The 24,140-nt window shown below is 34.9% G+C and overlaps 1 protein-coding gene across 2 annotated transcripts in view; it reads right to left on the reverse strand.

Annotated features, from left to right (window-relative positions):
• The window catches only part of BVES (blood vessel epicardial substance), a 79,843-nt gene that overhangs the window by 42,838 nt on the left and 12,865 nt on the right, over positions 1–24,140 (reverse strand). Inside the window, exons 2-6 of one of the 2 annotated variants that reach the window (XM_044676623.1) lie at positions 23,772–23,896; positions 19,269–19,456; positions 18,497–18,605; positions 7,049–7,216; positions 4,953–5,094 (exon numbers count right to left, since the gene is read on the reverse strand). In XM_044676623.1, the coding sequence (XP_044532558.1) occupies positions 4,953–5,094; positions 7,049–7,216; positions 18,497–18,605; positions 19,269–19,456; positions 23,772–23,843 (679 nt within the window). In that variant the 5' untranslated portion in view covers positions 23,844–23,896. Of the gene's footprint in view, positions 1–4,952; positions 5,095–7,048; positions 7,217–18,496; positions 18,606–19,268; positions 19,457–23,771; positions 24,056–24,140 lie in introns of those variants that run through there. The other variant, XM_044676622.1, reaches the window with a different exon arrangement.

The following is a 24,140-nucleotide window of genomic DNA, read 5'->3' on the forward strand; positions in this document are numbered from 1 at the left end:
GACAAAACTAGTGGAAATGCGCATCAGCCAAGGGTGAGGGGGGGGGTTGCGGGGGGGGGGGGTTGAAGGGGAAAGGTGGAGCATGAATCATGTAACCATGTTAAAAATGAATATTAATAAATGTTAAAAAAAAGATATTTTCCTTTGGTTGGTTGTTTTAAATCTGGGAGACCTGCTATATTGTTTCTAGGTTTGAAACTTTGAGCTTCATGGTTTAGACAGTATATTGTCTTATTCATGAATGTTATGGGGGTTTCTGACTTAGGCTTTGGAGCTTGAAACTGTATTTCTCTTTAGTTTCCCATTACACTACCTGGGGTCAAACTTAACAGAGTAACATTTTTCTCTTTGGTAAAACACTGTTCCCTGGGGTTGGCTATGTTACCAATTCTTTCCCCTGGGTTTTTCACTTTGTTCAGTATAGCTTTTGACTCACTACCTGCAACAAAGTTTTTCTGGCTGGTTAGCCTTAAGTCTATATTACTTCTAGCTAATCCCTTGCTATTTTGTCCCACTCCTTCCTTTTCTATAGAAGTCTATGGCAACCCAGTACTTTCCATAAGAGATTGCTTCTCCCCATAAATTTCTTTGTGGAATTGCCTCAATTCATTTTCCATCTCTAATTCAACAGTGGACTTATTTCTATTTTCTAGTGTGGTGTACTGATTCCCATCACTATTGCCTATCAATAAAATATTAGCCTCATTCTGCTTCTTGAGCTCTCTACAGTCTCTCTACAGTCATTATTTCTTTCTGACTTAGATATATCAGAGATAAATCTTCATAAATTCCTCGGTCTGGCTCCCAATTTCAAAAATTTATCCATTTCTTCCAAAGAATGTTTAAGAGACACAGATTTGCAATCATACTGACAAAAAGCTTCTGATTTTTGAGGTTTGCCAGCCCATTTGCTGTTAACAAAAGTCTTTTTTGGGTAATTGCTTGCTTTATCTTTGGAAAATTCTATTTGTTTTCTGAATCTGCACTGCTTAATCAAATGACTGGTCTGTGGCATAGAAAGTATTTTGAGACTTTGTTATAAGATTCTTTTGGTTGGAATAAGTCTCTTTTTGCTTAATTTCATGGTCTCTGGTGGTTTGCAGAGCAAAAATTTTAAATTCTTCTCTTTCTTTCTCTTTTCTCATTTCTTTCAGGCTGTCTTTTTAACTCTTGGATAGTTCTGTCCTTTTCTGAGTCTAATTCAGTTCTAATCTGCTGTTCCTTATTTCTGGACTCATGGATATATGTTGCATGTTTTCTAATCTCTTCTAGAGATAATTCTTCCCATAGTGGACAACTTTGCTTAAAATAGACCTGAATTGGGATGCTAGTTCCTTTTATAAATTTACATCTTATGTGTGGAAGAGTTTCCTCAGATCAATCCTTGTTAAAACCCAGGAAATTTTCTGAATTTTCAATAAGCCTGTCCAAAAAATAAGCTAGGGTGCTCATCCTCAGACTGCCTCATTTTCTCAAATCTGTTCCATCCATTTGGACTTTTAGCATGTATTTTGATTGCCTCAAGTAAGTCTGCTCTAAATTTTAAGAGTCCCCTTATGTTCTCAGGCACTGTCAAGTCAATCTCTTCCTGTGCTCATGGCCACGAAACTAAATCGGGGTTATTTCTCGTCTCAGCAATAAATCTGGCTTTTTCACTTGGAGTGTAAAATTCATTCAAAATAAATTCTACATCCAAGTAGGAAGGATTAAAAAGATTAAAAGTCCTCTTTAACTCAGACCACTTCAGGCCACCCCCTGAAGTGTTTTATCCAGCTGGCCTGAGCAACATTATTCCTGATCTGATGAATACAATGAGTAGGATACAATACAATGAAACTTTGAAAGAGTTGCCTAAGAAACAGACCAACAGAGGAGCATTTCCTTTCCTTTGGCCCCCCTCTTTAAAAAGTTTGTCCATCACTGGTAGAGCACAGAGTGATGGACTTGGAGTCAGACATTTGTTGTGTTTCAGTCATGTCTGACTTCCCATTTGGGATTTTCTTTGTAAAGAGACTGGGTGGGTTACCATTTCCTTCTCCAGCTCATTTTATAGATGAGGAAACTGAGACAAATAGGGTTAAGTGACTTGCCCAGGGTCACATACCTATTAAGTGTCTGAAGCCAGATTTGAACTCAAGAAGATGAGTCTTTCTGACTCCAGGTCTGGCACTCTATCCACTGAGCCACCTAGCTGCTCTGGAGTCATAAGTACCTTAATCCAAACCCTGCCTCCAATAATTATCAGCTATGTGATCCTGGGCAAATCACATCTTCTCTTCAGTCCCATATTCTTTATCTGTAAAATGAGGATGAGGTTAAATATAGTAACTACCTCTTAAGGTTTTTGTAAGGATCAAACAAAATAGTGTACATGAAGTGCTCTGCAAACTTTAGAAAACTGCATAAAAGGTAGATATAGTAATCATCATCAGGTTTGAGAAAGATAGCAGATAATTTAGCACCTGAGCTATCCCTCTGATTGCTTTTGCAGAGAGAAAGGGCCTTCTAGGGCAGCTAGGTGGTTCAGTGTCTAGAAAGCCAGGTTTGAAGACTAGAGGTCCTGAGTTCAAATGTGACCTCAGATACTTCCTGGCTTAGTAACCTTGGGCAAGTCACTTAACCCCAATTGCCTAGCCATTATTGTTCTTCTGCCCTGGAACCAATACTCAGTATCAATTCTAAGATAGAAGGTAAGGGGTTTAAAAAAAAAGGAAAGATCTTCTAGCAATTTGTCACCATTACTTTGGCTACTACTTGCAGGAGCCGCTTCTTTCAAAAGCAGCCATAGGCAAGATAATATTGACTTCAGATTAAAGGTCTCCTCCCCCTATTATCAGTGACACAGGAGGCTATAGAGGAAGGAAAGTGGAACAAAGGAGTCAGATCAGGTAGAGCAGAACTACAGCTTAGGATCTGAGTCCTTTGACTGCTCTAAAGAGCAGCCAAGAATGTCTCTAGATCAGCTGGATGGCCAAAAGACAGTCTTGGAAAGTGAACAAGATGAGGCATTTCCTTTCCCCTGATTCAACAACTTTGCTTTAAAGCAATGTAAAGTAGGAATGAAGGACTTCTAGATAGATGTGGTTCATGTGGTCTCAGACAATACAGAATAGACGCTATGTTTTATTATGTCCATAGGTACAATTTCACATATTCCAAAAAGTATCCTGTGCTATATTTGTTAGAAAGATTCAAAAGAAACTGGAAACAATTAAAGTCCACTTTAATCTGTCTTATGTATGTCATTGTTCATAGAAGAAATGGTATTATGCAGTGAAACAAACCAATGAACTAAGGAGATTCTCCTTAAATTTTTATTTTATCCTATTAAAAATTTCTTATAATAAAAGATCATATGCTGACAAAAATAACATAGAAACAACTGTATATACAGAAGGGCTTGCTTTTGGTACATATCTGGGACTAATCTAGAATGAATCAAAGAAAGTATGGAATAATATTATTGAGCAATAGTTTATTCAATGGAGAAACCATTCATTCATATGAATCTTAACATCTAACTTCACAACTGCCTTTCTAGTGGCTTTATACACTAGATCTCATTCAATTCAGTCATATACTTCAAAGTTCTACCCGTACAGAAAATTTCACTGAACTCCACAAAACATTTTAGCACACAGGTCTACTGAAAAATTTCTGTGGACCACCATTTTGTTTTAGGACAATAGACAATCTTAAAATGAATGGAAGGCCCATCTTCACACACTTTAGAAATGTTCCAAATTTAATAAAAACCAGTCAATTCTTTTGAAAATTATGGAAGAAATCTAAAGACAACTGCTCACCATTTTATATCTAAAGTGAACTAGAAAACACAATATTTTTTGGTCAGTGACAAAGTGCTGTGCATGCCTGAGTAATTCCTTGAAAATTTATATCAATTATAATGCTTTGGAAATTGCATTGTTTCCTGAATGCATTAATAATCAGAATCTTTAACCTAATTCATCCATAATATATAAATGATGCAAAATTAAATAATACAAAAACTTGGGTTTGAAGAATAAGGTCTTTTGCTGTTTACAGTTAATTGAAGTTTAAAATCCAGTCTAAAACATTAATAAAGTTACTTAGTACATGCAAGTAAAGGAAATCCACAGGCATTAGTTTGTTGAAGGTCTTCAACATGTAGGATTAGCAGCAGAAAATTTGATGGTGGTGGTGGTGGTGGTGATGGTGGTGGTAGTAGTAGTAGTGTTAGTCCAGAAGTCAAGGAATGATAATTTAGCTTTTGATCGTCGGCATATATTTATGTTGTTAGTGTTCGTTATTTGCCCTTTAGTTATCTTAGCCACAGATGAGTCTTTCCTGGGTAGATTATTGTCTTGTAGCATCAGCAGCTAGAGAAGTCTGAAAGGTGTCATTCACAAAGGTATTAATTTCTCCCACTCATCTTCAAAGCCAGTTATATACATCTGGCTGCTCACACTAGGAATCAACCAGCCAAGACAAAAACATCCAGCTGTCTTCATTACTATAGCTCTTAATGGAGAGCTAAATCTATGGTAGGTTTTACTCTAAGGGTGCAAGCAAAATAACAAAATAGCCACCAATTCAGGTGCCAGGGAATGTAGAGATAAATTAGTTTTATTAAAGTAGTTAATGGTTTAAGGCTTTGAATATAAACTAGCATGCAAAATAAGAACCAATAAAATTAATTAATTAGCTTTGGTTTTCTTTCTTATTTTTCCTTTATTTAAAAATGACCTTACATTTTCTTGCAAAATTAAGAGACCAAGTGCATAACATTCTATGGCTCCCTTAACATCTCTGGATGAAGAGGTCATCTTCTTAGTTTTGGCCATCTTTCTACCTACATTTGCTCACATCAAATACCTTTCCCCATGAGAACTTATTTTTGGAGAAAATTTTAAATCAAGTTTGAAATCAGTTTTAAATCAAGATTAACGGACATCAACACAACTACTTACGAATAGAGGATGCAGTGGATGTCCCCCGGAGGAAATGTTGCAAGCCATCTTCACTGTCACTTGTACTAGCCATACTGTTTCTCATTTGCATCACTGAAATCTGTGAGCAAAGACTAGGCTTGCGTTCCAACCTTTTGGCAGTCTATAAAACAAAGATGACAGATGTGTTGTCAAGAAACATGCCAATCAAAAATGACATTCTTTTTTAAATTTTAATTTAAAACTTTTTATTTTAATAACAAATTTCCACATGAATTTAATAAATGAGATTCTTGAATAGAGAATCAAATTTTTCCTGCATATATACAACTCCCTTATTATAATTCAACTTCCTTTTTAAGAGAAGCCTTTCCCTGTTTGGGTCTCCAAACTATTATTGGCAAAACTTACTGCTTCAATGTACTAGAGTATCAAGTTATATCAAAACACCCAATGAAGAATAAAATGCACTAATGTGGTTATTGTAACAATTTGTATTAAAGTTTAAAATTGCACTAAGACTTTTGGGGCAGCCTGTATCACTATGCTATCTTTCCCAACTAGATTTTAAGGTCCTCGAGAATAGAGAATCACTTTTGCTTTTGAATGATCACCACCTAGCGCAGTAACTGGCCCAGGAAGGTGATTAATAGATATTTTCTGGCTGACTACTGATGTTTAAAAGAAATGCTTTTAGAAGAAAACTATTCACTGTGGGAAATGGATGAACTTTTGGGAAATACTATTTAGCTATGAAATAAATACTGGTTGCATTACTCTATTACAACTGGTAGTAGTTTTATGGTGCACATTCCATATTCAAGACCAAAACAAAAATGCAAGAGTAGACAAGCTAGTTCTATGAGAACTGTTAAGAGTAAAGTCATTTGTAACCAACCCAAAACATGTTACCAAGAGCAAAAACTATACGTGTATGTGGTCGACAGGGAGGGGAGGTTATTCTCAATATACTTTTGTTGTTCCTTACCTTGAGAAATTCTAGTTTGGGAAAACTCAAATTTATAAAAGGTTATTATTTATAATACTACAAGGAAACAAAGGCACACTCCTCTTTTATACAAACTGTCTTATTTGTTCAAATTGTGTTTTAAGATGTTTAAAGGGTGGAGGGAAAGGTTAACTGCCTTTACAGATCAGGATGGCTTGAAGAGGTTGTATAACTGTAGGATTTAGCGAGGAAGTAATTCAGTGATAACCAATACCTAGAAAAGAAGTCAGTGACTTGGTTGCTAAGGTAACATTTTTCCTAATGAAAAGAAATAACCACAAGCTTAGATACAGACTTGATACAGATGGGGATAAGATGAATGTGGACAAAAAAAGATAATGACAAGCTCCTCTTTGGCAGAAGACAGTGGATGGGAAAGGGGATGTGATTGGAAGCCGTCTGAATTATAATACTGAAAATCACTGGAACACCTCCCTCCTTTCCTTGACAAAAACCCTCTCGCTAAGTTAGGGGTCCTAATTTAGAAAGAAATGACAAGTCTTTATAATATTAGCCTATATTTCTGACCTTATAAGTAATGATAAATATCAGAATTACAAAATGCTTCAGTATAGATTTTCTTAAAACATTTTATAGTATGATTTCAATTCACAAAGATTCAAACATATATGATGTTTATGAACGTACTTCAAGAATCTAAGGATCTATGATTTCATTGGTTTGGGTATTTCCCCACCAGAAATGCAGAATGAAATCCTTTTATGATTTAGTAGATGATTTACTAAGTTGCTGCAGTTAAAGACATTCACCACTTAATGGCCAACCTTCTGGTGATGAATCTCTTGGAATTGGGCCAGACTGGACCTTAGGCAACAAGTATACAGTTCATCACAGGGTCCAAATCAGAAGCCTTTTCAGCTTATTAGGTCTTCCCAAAGTTTATTTTCAGCTGACGTGTTCTAAGAACCTGTCGTTATCTTCACACCAATATAGGTAACAATGTAGATGTTGAGTAAAACTTTTGGGAACTTATATTGCATAAAATATAAAATGGTGGTTTTGTGTTTTTACAAAAGGAAAAAATAAACATGAATGACTACAGATTGAATCTTTAAGGTACCTTTAATTCTGAAATATTATGACTTACCTTATCATTTAATGTAGGATCATTCAAGGAGTATAACTTATTTGTGATATCCTTCCCAATAAGGTATCTAAATATTTCATAAAGGAAAGGCTCTGATTCCAAAAAAAAGGTTAATCTCTCTCTTGACCAGCACAAGAATCTACAAGTATCATCTGCAACAATAGTGACCTGGAAAAGACACAATGTGCAGGAAGGAAAAATGAACAGATTTGATTATGTGAATTGTGATTATAGCCCAATGAAGGGATGGAGAAATGGAATTGTTTAACAGGAATAATTATTATAACAATTATTTATTCAATCAGTTCAATCGATTCAAAACAGATCCACAGCACACAGATCCCTGGCTTTGTGTATAAGATTACAATAAGATGCATTAAGCAGTCCAAAAGCAATAACTTCCCTAAATAAAAGCGACCTCACAAAGATCTGTGGAATACCTCTCACATCTGAGATATCTTGTAAGGAAGAAATGCCAGGGGTTGGGAGGGCAATCTTGCAGGATATCTCGGTATAGATCAGGGTTGTTCAATACACTCATCACAAGTGGCCAATTGCTTGGTCAGAGACCTGGGGTGAATTGATATTCCTGGTACAGGAATGATTTATAAGCTGCTCCTCAGAGCAAAGTTTAAAGAGACAGAAGCAAGTTTCTCTAGGCAGGAAAAGGATGAAAAAACTAGGTTAGCTTTATAAATTGTTTCATTTCTAACAATGAACTTTTGTGCAAATTAAATTGATAACCCAACGCTGATTGCTAAAGGAAAAGTTTGACTGTTGAGTGGCCCTCTGCTAGAGGCATGAGTGGGGATAAAGGGGTGAAGAACCAACTCCATTCTTTAGCAATCCAACTACTTACTACTTTATGGATTACCCACCAAGACCAGACAAAACAGTAACTCTAGCAAACTGGGAGATGAGTTAAAAGCCCAGATCTTCTCTTTAAACTTGATTGTAGAAGAAAGAAAATTTAAATGCTGTACTTCCAAAATAAAGCATGTCCATAGTCACGTAAAATAAAATTCTGGGTCTCCAGAAAAAATTTTAGAGAAGCTACCTTACCCATTATCAATTGCAAACCTCCAACCTCACCTGAAAGACATCACTAGCTCTTCTGTAACAGGGATTTTTATGGAAAGAAAAGTGAAACATCTTTTTTCTCTGGATACTTATATGCCTAAATAATGGATACTTTGCAAGTTGGGATATTTAACTATTTAAAAGGGAGATCATGAGTTCAGCAAAAGATTAATAAAGGGATGCTGGAGTTCATCTAATCGAGCCCCTCAAATTTAATAAGGCCCATATAGATTCATTTGTCCAAAGTCATAGTAAATAGTAAAGTTGTGATCTGAATGAATGAATTTCATTCACTATGTGCTAGACACTGTACAAAGTGCTTGGGGATACAAGTAGAGAAAACTATCAAGTTCCTGATCTTAAGGAGTTCAAATACAAGTAGGAGGAAACAATACATAAAGGAAAGTTGAGGAGCAGGGCAGATGTAAAAAAACATAGCCAAGCCAGGTGAGCAATCAAGCAGCCCAAGTGGTAAACAATCAAACAATTTGAGTTTGAAGGGGCTGGGGCACAGGAGAAATTGAACACAAGACCCTTGACTTAAGAATCAAGAAAAAGGAATAAGCAATGACCCTGGTAAGCTTAAGAACTCGGTACACAGAAAACAAGCATGTACTGAGGCTTAAGATTACCTAAAACTCTTGCAATAGCAAGTGATGGCAGAACAGTATTTGTAGATTCTCCATAATCTTTCTTCTATATCTATGAAATGACATTAGCAATACTCTATAATATTGTATACAAGTTTATATTCTAATACCAACACTTATTTGTACTTTACAGTAATATTAATTTTAAAGATAAGGAAACTGAGGGCTAGTGCAATAAATCAGTATGTCACAAAGCTAGTCAATGACAGCCATATAACCCACTTTCTGACTACTAGCCCTGAACATTTCACAGCACTATTTTCATCTATATCTAGAACTTCTACTAAAATCCTAGTCTGTGCTATCCACAGTTAGAGAAAGAACTGCTGGAGCATAAAACATATGATTTATCACTTGATTATATGGGTTTATTATTTAGGCTTTTGGTTTTAAGAGATTACTCTATTACAAAAATGAAAAATATGGAAATAGGTTTTGAATGATAATATATGTATAACCCAGTGGAACTGCTGGTTATCTCTGGGAGGGGAAAGGGAAGAGAAGAAGGAGACAACATGGATCATGTAACCATGGGAAAAATATATTAAAAATAAAATGTAATTCTAAAGTTTCTTCATAGCTTGGGGGCAATCTTTGGTTCTTTAGGGTTATCCCAGTATGAAAATCTCTAAACAAGATGGAAAATCTTTAGGTTTATATCTGGTAACAGAATATGTCTACTCTTGAAGGAATATAGTAGTTAAAGTATGAAGAAGTTAATTAAGTAGGCTAGCCAATTAGTCAAACACTAATAGCATTGAAAAATGAAACTGTTAATATACTTTAACAGATAGGAAGAAATTTATTACTGATATGGGAGTCATCCTTAAATCAGATGTGATCCTATAATCCTATATAAGCAGACCTTTGATTTATAAATATCAAAATAAAAAATGAGATAGTACACAATTAAAACTTTTCCCATCTAAAATATTTAAATGAGCAGTTGATGCCAAAAAACTAGATGGAAAAAAGGATATCAACCTAGATTATAACCATTTAACAATTCTTACTTTTGTCTTAGTTTCACTTCTAAGAAAGAAGAATGGCAAGGGCTAGGCAATTGGGGTTAAGTGACCTTCCCAAGGTCACACAGCTAGGAAGTGTTTGAGGTCAGAACTGAACCCAGGTCATTCTGGCTTCAGGGCTGGTGCTCTATTTACTATGCTGCCTAGCTTCTCTGATTATAACCATTTCTTAAAGAAGTTTAACTGGTGCCCAATAAGTGCCATAACAAGGAGACCAAAAGAGCCACAAAACCGCCTGAGTCAGGAAACATTTAATCTCCTGGCCAAATCAAGAGAGATAGCCAACAAGGGCAATGTTGGTTTAGAAATCAAACTTGTTTATAAAATCTTATGGAGAAGAATACACGTATTTATCAAGTATTTGCCACTGTTACAGAGGAAGCCCAATTCAGAGCCAAAATAGAGCATCAAATATCTAAAAATCATAGATCATAGATCAAGATCTGGAAGAAACTTTAGAAGTCAAGCCCAACCCCCTTATTTTAAAGGTGAAGAACCTGAAGTCCAAATAAATTAAATGATTAACCTGGGGTGACGGCCAACAAGTATCTGAGAAGAAATCTGAACCAAAGTCTTCTTGAATTCAAATCTAAAATTCTTGTTAACTACAATTCTAGTTCTCTAGATTCTTTTATTTTCAGAAATAATAATAATACGTCAATCTGAGACTATTGTACAGTTTCCTTAATAAGAACTACAATTATTTAAAAGAGTACAGTATATTTATTGACAAAGAAAAAGTAAGTGAATGAAGAATGCTTAATGTCCAAGAATACAATATGCAGCTGGAGGGGCAACCCAAAGAGCCTGTCTAGGTAGCATGCAGAGATAGTGAGTTAGACCCAAAAGAGAACAGGAGAATAGCAGTCTGATTACCTTTGGAAAAGTGCATAGTTAATGTTATTGACTCAAAGCTTCTCTCTGAAACAGTTTATTAAAAATATTGATCTGTCTGATAGTGAGGCATCAATGTAAGTCACAGAAGAGAGGCAGAGAGTTTGAGTTAGAAGAATCTCAGCAGCTAGTAAATATACTCAAATATAAAAGGAATCCATATTATAAACACAATAATAATATATAATAATAATATTAATATAATAATATTAAAATACACCAGACAAGTGCTTTTCTAATCTGGAGACTTCTAAAGATGAGGAAACCATCACCACTTGAAGTAGACCATTCCACTTTGGGACAGCTTTAATCATCAGGAAGATTTTCCTCATGTAAAATCTAAATTTTCTTCTCCATCTTCCACCATGACTTTTGGTTCTGCCCTCTGGAACCAAGTGGAATAAGTCTTCTTCTCCAAATGACTCCTTTAAATACTTGAAGACAATGATTGTGTCCCCTTTGAGTCTTCTCTTTTCCAGGTTAACATCTTGAGTTTCTTTAATGAACCTTTTAACATATGGTCTCAAGAGCCTCCACAGCTCAAATGTCTTCCTCAAGATACTCTCCTGGTTATCATTGTCTTTCTGTACCATTCAGAACTGAAGAAAATACTTCAGATAAAAGTCTGACAATGGCAGGGTGTGGTAGGGCTGTATCCCATTTTTTTCCTGTAAGCTGAAGTTTAAATGCTTTGGCCACATATTGAGAAGACAGGGCTTATTGGAAAAGATCCTGATAATGGTAAAGATTAAAGACAAAAGGAAATGACAAAAAGACAGAAGAGGAGGAGAGAGATAGATAGTGTCATGGAAACGAACAAGAACTTGGACAGACATCGACTGACAGTGGAGGATAGAAGGGTCTGGCATGCTATGGTCCTTGGGGTCAGGTAGAGTCAGACAGAACTGAAAAAGTGAAAGACAACAACAAATGTTTCTTTTTATTCTGCCCAAGATTTTATTAGCTTTTTATTGGCTGCCATGTTATACTGGTGGCACATATTGTGTTTATAGCCCACTAATAACACTTCTCCCAATCTTTTTCAGAACTTTCTAAACACTTTCCCTATATTGTATCTATAAAATTAAATTTTTGTATCTAAGAGTAATATTTTATATTTATTCTAGTTGAATTCCAGTTTATTAGATTTAGCCCAATGTTTTGGCTTTTCAAAAATCCTACTTTTTACATAGTTTATATTTTTATTTTTCAAGAAACACATTTTAAAAAGTAATCTGTCCTTGATACCCCCTCAATTTAGCAAAATGAAATTTTAGGCCCCTCAATTTGTAGCTGCATAGTCCAGTAAAACAAATTTTTAAATAAGCCATGTCTGAAAATATATGCCTCTTTTGTCATCTTAAGGTCCTTAACTCTCTGTTAAGAAGTAAATGGTATACTTCAACTTTATTCTTTGAGTTTCATATTTTATCATGTTGATGAGAGTTAATATCATCATTGTATAAACTATTCTAGTTCTACTCACTTCACTCTGCATCAGTTTATACAATTTTCTAATTTCCTCTGAAATTGTGCATTTCATAATTTCTAATGGCACAATAGCATTTCATTACAGATTACAATAGACTTAGTCATTTTATAACAGATATATTGGAAAATTATCGACTGCTACAATTATATTTGAACATATAGATCCATTTCCTCTATCTTATATTTCTATATATGCCTATATAGCTAAGGTTGTACAATTTGGCAACTTTCTGGGCATAGTTCAAGATCCAAAAGGAACTTAACTCTATCATTCAGCGTATTAGCATCCACACAACTTAAGACAAAAATACATAACAGAATAAAACGACAAGCATTTATCAAATGCCCATTATAAACCAGGTACTGTGCTAAGTGTTAGGGAAACAGAGAGGTGAAAAGGTGCTAAAAACAATATATAGTAAATATATAGTGCAGTGGTATCAAACTAAAATCGAAACAAGGATCACTAGCCTATATACAAGGATCCCTGTAAATTGCATATTGACTTAGAAAACCACAAATTAACATTACCTATATCTTATCATTTTATTTATTTTGTTAAATATTTCCCAATTACACTTTAATTAAGTTTGAGCTATGCTTAGGAGTATGGTAGGCCCCATGTTTGACACATGTTCCCCAGTGGAACTTATACAAGATAAAAGTGCCTCGAGCTGTGTCATTTTTACTAATGACTTAGATGCAACATATATGCCACAAAGTGGAGAAGACTAGCTTCTATGTTGTTTGAAAGAAGCAGGATCCATAAAGAACTTGACAGATGAAAATATTGAGGAAAATAATCTATTTTAAATAATTGAATAGGGGTAAATAATAAGTCTTAAACATGGGTTCAAAAAATGAATGTTATTAGTACGATTTGGAGAAAGACCAAGTAGATGGCAGATTGTACCAAAAAAATCTAGGGATTTCAGTAGTATGCAAATAGAATATGAGTCATCAGTGTTCTCTGACTGCCTCTGCAATTTAAGATCACACTGAGAGGGATAGTTTCCAAGACTAGGGTCCTGTATGGTACTGTTGTAGTCTGCCCTGGTTACACTACATCTGGGATTCATGTTAAGTTCTAGGTGCTAATAAGTTTCCAGAGTACATCATTCAGGAGGGTGAAAGAACTAGAGATCATGCTGTTTGGAAAGCAATAAAAGTAAATGGAGCTGTTTAGCCTGGAAAGACAAGACTTAGGTAGACTAGGGTAGTCAAATTCAAATATCTGAATTAAGCTGGTTCATGGAAAGTAGCACAGGCTCTTTTGGATTGACTCCAGGAAGACAGAACTAAGAATGATGGATAGAGACTGTAAAAGGACACATTTATTCTGCATGTCATGAAGAAATTTCTAAAAGCAGAATTATTAAATAGAGGAACAATCTCTCTCGTAGAAATAAAATCACAAATTTCAAACCTCATACCTTAGTGTGAAAACTACCTCATTGTACAGATTAGTAACTCATTTATCTTAGAATTATCTAGTATTAAAAAAGTAAATTTAATTCAATCTAGTAAGTTTTTATTAAAACCCTTCTGTGTGTTATATTAAATATATACATAACCACATGTCACCACTTTCTACAGTTTTGTCTACAAGATTAATCTGGAATAAATTTTATTATTAGTCAGAAGACTCAAAGAATAGGGAAAAATTGATGAGTTTAGGAACTCTTTGCATCTTTTTGGAAAAGTATAAATTATTTTTAGCCAAGACCTTATTTATAGCTTTCACAACATAAAAACAAATATTCTTTTAAAGCCTTAGTCTACTATCTAGGTCTAAGGCTTAAAATTAGTTTGGTATCTTGGTTCTAAGAAAATATAAAACCAGATTGAAAAAAGGTTGAAAGATATATCTTACTACTATTGTCCAAATACTGAAAAATGTAGTCTGAATAGGCAAAGTCTTAAGCATAGGATTATTCTTAAGGAGATAGAAATTTATTGCTTTTAAATATATTTTAAAAACTAGAACTAAAGAAACAAATGTTATCCAGAAGAGACACTTAACAGACTTATTCAAGGGATAAGAATGATCTATAATTCATAAATGAAATCCATATGTGAACATGAGTTTTAAAATAATTGAAAATGGAAGTCTTTTCATTGTCAAACATTTTCTTTAGCATCTTCTATTTTCTACTAATTTATTTATCAAATTCCTTTCCCACAAATTGTATAAAGATATATTTCAGTTCAATTCTTAATTGATGACAAATTTTGAGTTAAGTGAAATTAAAAATGAGATTTTATTGCAAGATATATCTGCAAGTTTCAAGAAGTAAATATTTCTTTCTCTTCTTCATGAAGTTATTTCGTTATGGGGCTAGTCACAAGTATAATAACTAAGGTCATTCAATTCTGTTGATTAATGGTTTATTTCTGCTAACTGAGCAGTTTTATCTAAAAGCAGAGCTGTCTCACCAGTTAGCTGACAACAGACTTTTATAAAACATGAAAGTTTTATAATAGATTCCAGGAAATTTCAAAGCTACAGTAGTTTAAATTTTCTTCCAGACAAATTAGTGGGGCTCTCTTCAATACCATATTTGAATTCCTGCTGAGGAAATGTAGCTTATAATGGGGTCAAATTAGAAGCACAAAGATTTCTTTTGGTTTGGGAATTACAGCAAACCTTCACAACCTTCCTCTCTTGGGCCCATGCCTAGGAGAGGGGCTGCCTGGCAAACAGTGTGTCAACTCTTGACTTTAGATTCTAAATCCATTCCACACCTTTTCCAACATAATGAGACTGTAGCTTATTCAAGCCACTCTGGCCACACATCAACAGTTTCTTTATTCTTAAAATTCTGAGAAAAATAGCTCCCTATTTGTTTTTCTGGCTCATAAAAACATAAATTCTCAAGCTCTTTGCCACTGGAAAAAAAAGGGAAATTGGATTTAACAAACAATTTAAAAAAACACACTAGCATGAAAGAGACAGGGAAAAAAAGGAATTTCTCAACATAGTATATTTGGAAATATAGAACACTGTTTAGTCATGAAGTGTTGGCTGTCTTCATTCTGTGGAAAATTTACCTAATCTTTTTGGGCATGGTGCCATATTACATACACCAAGAACAAGGGAATGTATCCTGAGAAAAAGGTTCATTCATTCTCTTAATACTTACTGAGTTCCGATAGGGTGCCTGGAACTGTATACTAGGCACTAAAAGATATAAGGTTGGAAACTGGCCCATGACAGATGGAATTACTTTACTGCATAATTTGAAGTTTTGCCTTTGTAAATTAAGATCCCATTTTATGTGTGTCCTGTTTAAAACTTAAGAGTGCTCCCACTTCCTACCAGCTTGACAGCCTGTGAAATCAGCCAGGCCACTTCTACTCTGGGTTTGAATTTTTGGCAAATATGGAACAGAAGCAGGCAAGCTGTTATCCATGGAAAAATCCATCCTTCTAGAATTCTCCCTTCCCCACCTTCCTTTGGGCCAATAAAACTTTGGTTTCCATGCTTTCAGGCCACAGAAGAAGCTGTTGATTTTGCTGGAAAACAACACTAAGGGGGTAGTTTTTATATAAAGTTTTATAGAAATTTCAATTTACATAAAAAACAGTTGCCCTGCCAGAGAGACCATCTCCCAGAGAGATTAGAGCTTGCATGTTGGTGGCTTTAGGAATCAGTCACTTAACAAATCATATGTGCTCCATGGGAAACCGATAGAATGGAAAGTCAAGCTATCAGACTTCTCAGTTACATACAAACACACCCCTTGCAAGTATCAAATAGCAGTTCTGGCCATGCTACTGCAAATCTTATCCTCTATGACAGTCTAAAAGGCAATCACCCTGCCCACTTGACTTTCCCCTTCTCCTAGCCCTTATATGTCTTCAATCTCTCTTTTGTCTTTTATGACAACAAAGACAGCCTTTGCATTTCTATACTACTTAAAGTTTACATTAGCTAATTTTTGTGTTTCATGGTTGGCAGAATTGTCTACTTATATTAATTCTTTTGAATTCAACAACAATTTCACAGATGACAAAACTAAGGCTGAAAGGGGTCCATGGGAATTGGTTAGGGTCGTACCACTAATAAATCTCTAAAGCAAGATTCAAACTCAGGTTTTCCTGATGCAAAGTCCAGCACTCTATCTAATATACCGCCTAATTATCTTCCAATTATAATGCACTTTCCTTTTAAGGAACTTTGGGATAGGAAGAATAAGAATTGCTAACTTCATTTTGAACATGAGGAGAGGTTAAATGGCTTTCCCAAGATCACACAATCAATATATGTGTGAGATGAGATCTGAATCCAGAACTCCTGACTCCAGATCTAGACTCTTACTTTTGTGCTACACTAACCAACAGGTAAAAAAACAGAATTAAAATCCAAACATTTAATGATGCTACTTCTCATAAAACATCATAAAAGTATGAGGTTCTCTGGAGGTAAAGGTTATAATTTATAAGTAAAATGGAAAGGAAAAGAACTATTATCTATAAATTTCAATCATTCTTTCATTGGTACAGGTAATAGAGAGCTGGCTACAAGCACAGATCAGTCATCTGTGGAGTAGCTGGCAAATGCTAGACATATATATCTGAGAGCTATTTTTATTTTTGAGCATTACCAGCAATTGAATTTTTGAAACAACAAAAAATATAATGTCTCTCATGGGTTTACATAAGCCACTCCTGTTTCTAATAATTCCTGGGTATGGTAAACTGGATAGAGTCCTGTATGGGGAGTCAGGAAGACTGGAATCTGAATCCCAAGCTAGACATTTATTAGCTTAGAAGTCAATTACCCTCTCAGAGCCTCAGCTTCCACATCTGTAAAATGGGAACAATAACAGTACTTACTTATCAGGGTTATTTTGAAAATCAGATGAGATTTATGATAACAATATCAATAATTTATAACGATAAATAATATTTATGATAATAATATGACAATAAGCATTTTACAAATCTCAAAGGTCCTTTTTCTATAACTACCAGCAGCACCACTTTCGTCATCATCATCATCATCATGAGTAATAACAATCCATTTATCCACTGAGAAGTAGCCCTCCAGGCACTTTCTACAGAGAAATGCTGAGCAAAGCCTTTGGAAAAGCCAAGACCACTATCCTTCACCAAATCATTATAACTTAAGAATCAACTCAGGAACTTCTTTAACCCTCAGTGTCTGGGAAGTAATAACTTGAGCTATTAGAATAAATTATTTTGAGAGGGTGGAGCAAAGAACAGTTTTAAACATAGTAATATGAACTAATTTGCCATCAGGAAGAACAGGAAGTCAGTTAATGTTTGTTTAGCATTTGCTCTGTGGCAGGAGCTGTGCTAAAACAGTCTCGATTCTCAAGGAAATCATATTCTAATGGGGGAGACAATATTAAAATAACTATGTACAAAAAAGATATGTACAGGATGAACTCTGGGTAGTCTTGGAGGGAAGACACTAAGGTGAGACTTTAGCTGACACTGAATCCCTACCTTCATTTTCACCCTCAAAAACTCTTCGGTAATATTCTAAAAATGTAAAATTTCATCAATACCCATTATTTGACCTTTTCTTCCCAGTTATCCCTACATAAAGAATTTTACCCCTCTGTTCCATTCTACTATATCTATTCTATCCATATTCCAAGATTCATATTTTCCATAGGGCTTAGTCTGTTCATTGATTTAGCTATTTCTAAATCCTACACTTTACAACTTTTTGTTGCAATATGATAAAATGGAAACAGTAACCACACTGATGAAATCACAGATCTTTCAAAGTATGAATGAATCAAATTTATCGCTTGGCCAAGAAGTGAGGAAAACAGCAGGCAAGAAAAATTTCCTCCACTATCTTCCTAGCATTAATGAAATTATGATTACTAGTGAAAATCAGGAAACATTTTTTTCTTTACATAAAAAAGAGGAGAGTGTCAGGTAATGAACGAGTTATTCCTTCCTGAGGGCACAAAAGAAATTAAGCGTACTAACTTGTTCACTTATAAATTATTGTCACTATAAAGAAACTCATTTCTTTTCATCTCAAGTGTGTTCATTAAGTATAAGAAAAGTTAATTATTCACTTCTTTATAAAGATTTTCGAGGTTCCATTAAGTTCTATAGTACCAAGCCACTATGCAGTTTTGTCTGTAAATACAAAGCCATCGATTTTAAATAAACTTTGTACACATTTAGTGGATGCTGTTCACTGATTAATCATAGCTAGTATTTCTTGTTGCTATATATTTGATTTCTGGGGAATCATAAGATAGTTCTACATATTTCTTCAACTTACATAGTTATTATAAATGACTGAATCATACCTGAAATTTTTCACCTCGGTTCATCTGAGTTGATCGAAATTCAGGGGAATCTATAAAGGCACAGGGGTAAATATTATGCAGAAAATGTCCTCGATAGGAGACCTTCATTCTGAAGATAAAAATATTTGTTTATAACATGCACATAAGAATTCAGAAACAGATGGTAATATGAATTTAATCTAAGGCTGAACATATTGAAAATCCTCATTACTTCCTGGGATTTTGAAGTTGTTTTGTTTTGTTTTAGAAAACTGACCATAAATGCAAGACACACTAAATCTCTGGTCAGATAAGGAACCAATGAACTTTCTTGACATCACTTCCTGGAGCAAAGGAAGGGTAGATTCCACTGTTGATGCTGTGATGTCTCAAGTCATAGTTGTTTTGATGCAGTAATTTCAATCCTATTATATCTGATATTCTTGGACGTTATACTTCTGGGAATCACCAAAGAATAAAACAACCAAATCTCCTTTTTTTTCTTTCAGAAGACTTAAAACACTGCATCAAATCTTTAAGCCCATTTCTTACTCAATTATTATTATGCCTTGTTGCAACAGCAATTCTGACCCTCTAAAAGACAAAACACAATGTGCACAAAGAAACAAGCATCTTATAAACAACTGATATGTCTATGAATTCATCAAGGTATACAGAAATAAATTCTAACAATCTACATCAGTTATCTCAAATCAAACCTAACTATTGCCACCAATTATTACTATTTTGCTGCTATCTAAAATAAGGACCTCAAATTTCATAAAGCACTTACTTTCCCTTCAATAAGATACTCAGACGGTCATCCACAGATGTTTTATCCTCTGCAGCATAGGTCTGGCCCTTTTTAAGGGTCTGGATATTGCAAAACTGTCCAGTTAATCTTTTGAATAATTCTGGGGGTACATGTAGTGGTTCAAACATTCGCCGGTATATACCAGTAAGTTCCTTTTCAATCTTTATCTGGAATATACAAAGAATAGGGACTAACTGATGAAACAATGAAAAGAGCCAGGAGTCTGATTCAGTAAACATAAAAGATCTATTTCTATAGTCTCTTTTAAAAGGGTTAACAAGTTTCTAATTTATGTTATGGATCTTGCACTTATCTCAATGTATTATTGTGGGAAGATGATGTGATAATGTCAATTTCAACTCTAGATTCATTTTTTTAAAAATAAGACTAATTAATGTTTTTTTTTTGTTTTTACACAGTTATTTTTGGGTATACAACCTCCTCCTCCTAACCAATGCCTTAACCCAGAATAAAAATTTCCCTTGTAAAAAAGGGAAAAAGACATTAACAAAAAAAAAAAAAAAAACTGATATTGTGACCTTGGCTGAATGTTGCTTAGTCTAGGGCAGTGGTTCCCAAACTGTTTTGGCCTACCGCCCTCTTTCCAGAAAAAAATATTACTTAGCCCCCTGGAAATTATTATTTTTTAATTTTAATAGCAATTAATAGAAAAGATAAATGCACCTGTGGCTATCACTGCCCCCCCTGGATTGCTGTAGCACCCACCAGGGGGGGTGGCACCCACTTTGGAAATCACTGGTCTAGGGCAATATTTTTACTGTAAGTGAACAGTGTAAATGTATAAGAAGATTCTATATTCATTACTTCTCTTCCTATTGCTCAGTGATTCCCAAAGTGGGCGCTACCACCCCCTGGTGGGTGCTGCAGCGATCCAGGGGAGGCGGTGATGACCACACTTTTTTTGTATTACATTCTATTCTGAGTTCAATAAATAGTTTCATAATTTCCAGGGGACACTAAGTAACATTTTTTTCTGGAAAGGGGGCGGTAGGCCAAAAAAGTTTGGGAACCACTGCTATAGCTTGTGAAATAACTGAGTTTTTTGTCATAATATATCACCTATTGTCAAAACCTAGCATAATTATTCTTTGCTAGTTCTATCAATAAAATACTAAAATTTTCCATGTTTGGAATATCCCTCTTAATAGTGTGTATGCCTTGAAAAAAAAGTTCACTTTTAAATATAGCATCGGGATTAGAACTTGTCCATGACATAGTCACTATCAGAGAATAAGCAGCAGTTTCAGTAAGCATGGTCCATGGACCGTGGGTCATCCCTGAGGTCAAAATTATTTTTTATAATATTACTAAGACATTATTTGCTCTTAAATTAATCCTCCATTTTCTAACTATTTATCTATATGAGGCAAGATTTTCTTCATATACTTCAGTCAAAACAACAAATCACACAGATTGAAAAGAGAAGTATATTTGAGAATCTGTCTCCAGACATTAAATTAAAAAAAATTTAATGAATAAAACAATGTCACTCTTCTCACTATTTTTTGGTGTGGAACATATAGTTATTTTTCATACAAATAGTATTTATGTTGACATCTTATGAGTTTATTTTCATTATTTTAAAATTAATAGATAAATATTTTAAAATGTATAAATTTTAATTTCGAATGTGGTAAATATCAATAGATATAAACTCATATAAACAAAGTTCTTTGGAGGGTCCTCCATAATTTTCAAGAATGTAAATAGGTCCTGACACTTAAAAGTTTGAGAATCACTGGCTTAGAGAACTTTGAAATTAAGCGACTTATTCAGGGTTATACAGGTAATGTATGTCAAAGGCAGCTCTTGGAACCAAGATCTTTTTTGCTCCACAGGCAGCTCTTCTCCACTATTACTCACTATTTATCATATATCATTTTTTGTTTTAATTACTTGTGAACATGTCACATTGGGTACTAGAGTGTGAACTCCATGAAAGAATACAGAAATACCCAATACAGCTATTAACATTGGTCAATGGAAAACAGTCACCCCCCCAAACCACATTTCCAATTTAAACTTCCCTAGTGTTTGATTATTCTATTACTTAAGTTACTCTGGAATCAAATTACCTATGAGAACAGTGCAAAATGACAATGTAAATTACACACAATTTTAGGGACTAACCCAATAGCTCTTATGAGCATCAAAGAGATTAGAGGGCCACACATCTACTAAAAGTTCTTGTGTTTTTCTGAATTACTTTAGAAACACTCACAAAAACAAATTTATATTTCCAAGATTAAGAATCATACATACAATATCATCTAGCTAATGCTTCTGAATAGTAATATTATCTCTACTTCATCTTGGAGAGATGAATGTCACCTCAGTGGTTTCCTGAAATTCAAGGCTCTGTGAATAAGAAATGCTTATGAGTCCTATAAGAACAAAGAACTTGAGTTCTCTGAAAATAATTGAAAACTGGGCAGCTAAGTGGTTCAGTGGATAGAGAACCAGGAGTGAAGATGAGAAGTCCTAGGTTCAAATTTGGCCTCATATAGTTCCTACTTGGGTGACCTTGGGCAAGTCGCTTAAACCTAATTGCCCAGCCCTTACCACTCTTCAACCTTGGAACCAACACTTAGTATTGATTCTACAACAAAAGGCAAGGATTTTTTAAAGTAGTAATAATTCAAGACCAATCTGACCCCAAATTTCTAGCTACATTTTTCATAGGCAAATTACTTAATTTCTCTGAGCCAATTTTTCATCTTTAGGATATGTTAAATATACTGATACTTTTAGAATAACCCTCTATTTAACAGCATGACTAAAATTTAAGCATAAGAAAATAATTGAAACACATATTGTCTTAAAACTAAAAGTGCTTTTGTGAAACATAAAATCCCAATAAACTAGTCTTAACATTCCTGACTTTATAATCTGCTGATTCTCCATCAACATTTGTCATATTCAAACTCTGGAAGTTGTGGGTCTCACCTTGATTGACAGGTGAAGACAGCTGGAGACATCGGAATGTTCCCAGATGCCATGAGGACAAGAGGAAAGGCAGTTGGCCAAAGGATATAAATACCCTGACAGTCATCTGACAAGGGCCTTTTGGTTTTGGACCCCTTGGCCTGGAACCCTTGGCCTTGGACATTGATCTGCTCTTGGAGCATTGACCTGTGGATCTAACTGTGGGTCCTTTGATTCTCTCTGAATTCCCCCTAGATATTTAGACATCTGAACCATCATTAGATATTTACGTATCTGGGCCCAGGTGGGAACTGGGAAGAAGGAAGGAGAAGAAGCAGAGGGAGGTAAGGGAGGTATTTCCTAATGGCTGTAGGACTGACAAAACAACTGGCAATAAGAAGCTGATAGGAATCATTGATATCTGTATCAACCAAGCAGATTGCTTTCTCTGGTTTGGCCGTGGTCAAGCTGAGCCAGAAGAGGTGAAGAACAAGAGCTTCAGCATTACTGAAACAGCCTACAGTCCTGAGGGATTAGTGATCATAGCCATTAGTGATAGGGTCTCCCATCCCCAATCCGTTCCTGATTATTCTTTTCCCTTATTAACATCTATAGATAAAGTTTATTAAGTACCTTCGTGAAGTGGTTATTACATCACAACCCTTGGGGAGGGAGCAACACAGTCAGATGAAAATGTTATCCAAGGCTAATAGAGCCCAATATTAATAATCAATCAAACCCCAGGTGGGACTTGAAAGGGTTACCCATCCCCCTGACCTTTAGGGATCCTGCCTGGGCGCTGTTATCGAGAAGGAGCAGTTATTATAATATCCAGTTGAGTGACAGGACTCAGGTGTCCCTGCACCAGCTATCAAGGGAACCCAAAGCACAGCTTCCTTGATTAATATACCCTATAATAACTAGAATAGCAGACAAAGCTACCTTCTTTATAACAGTTTTTGGTGAGGCAGTTAAGTAAGAGTATTCAAATGTTATTCTGAAAGATTAACATAGCTATATTATTTGTCATTTTTATCCTGGACCATGAATTCTAAGTAAACTTTTATTTTCTGTAGAGTTTTGTTTGTGTGTAAATGTGGGGAGTGTTCCAACCTGTAACTTAACTGGTTTGCAGAAACTTCTTCTGCCAATACACTTTGGCAACTATTTTGCTACTTAGGTTCTTAGGGATTTGTCTGGTCCTCTGAAAAGTTAAGTTTGCCCAATTGATATATGGTAGATGCAAAATATGAACCTAGGTCTTCTTGCCTTTAAGGTTGGTTCTCCACCCATGTCATGCTATTTTCTTATAGTTTCCAAAGCTATACGTTTCAAACTGCAAATTTTTTTGTAGTTTCCAAAAATGTTACTTTTATTACAGAGAAATAGAAACCACTAGGGAAAAGAAAGGAAAAAAAAGGAAACATATAGACGCCCACAAAAATTCTTGTGGGAAACTCACATAAAACCTATATTAATTTTATTATTAACCTATGAGAGGCTCTTTTTCCTATTTAGAGCATAGGAAGTACATACCGGTCTCTTTTTGTACAATAGGTACAGAAAATGCAACAAGTTGATAAGCAGGAATGCAGAATTCCAGATCATTATGTCCAAGGCACACCGGTACAGTGTTGCCCAGACAATAAAAAGTGCACATCCTGTCAAATAACAAATAAAAGGTGAATTATTAAATGTTTTAAGTCAAACTTTAGTACAAGTATAAAAGATCTTCTCTAATATGAAATAACACCCAACAGATACATATAGATCACTTAAACCCTGTGCAAAAGTAAGTCATCATTTTCATTTTGTTTCTTTCCTTCCTTCCTTCCTTCCTTCCTTCCTTCCTTCCTTCCTTCCTTCCTTCCTTCCTTCCTTCCTTCCTTCTTTCTTTCTTTCTTT

Source organism: Gracilinanus agilis, chromosome 4, assembly GCF_016433145.1.
Source record: "Gracilinanus agilis isolate LMUSP501 chromosome 4, AgileGrace, whole genome shotgun sequence".
NCBI lineage: Eukaryota > Metazoa > Chordata > Mammalia > Didelphimorphia > Didelphidae > Gracilinanus > Gracilinanus agilis.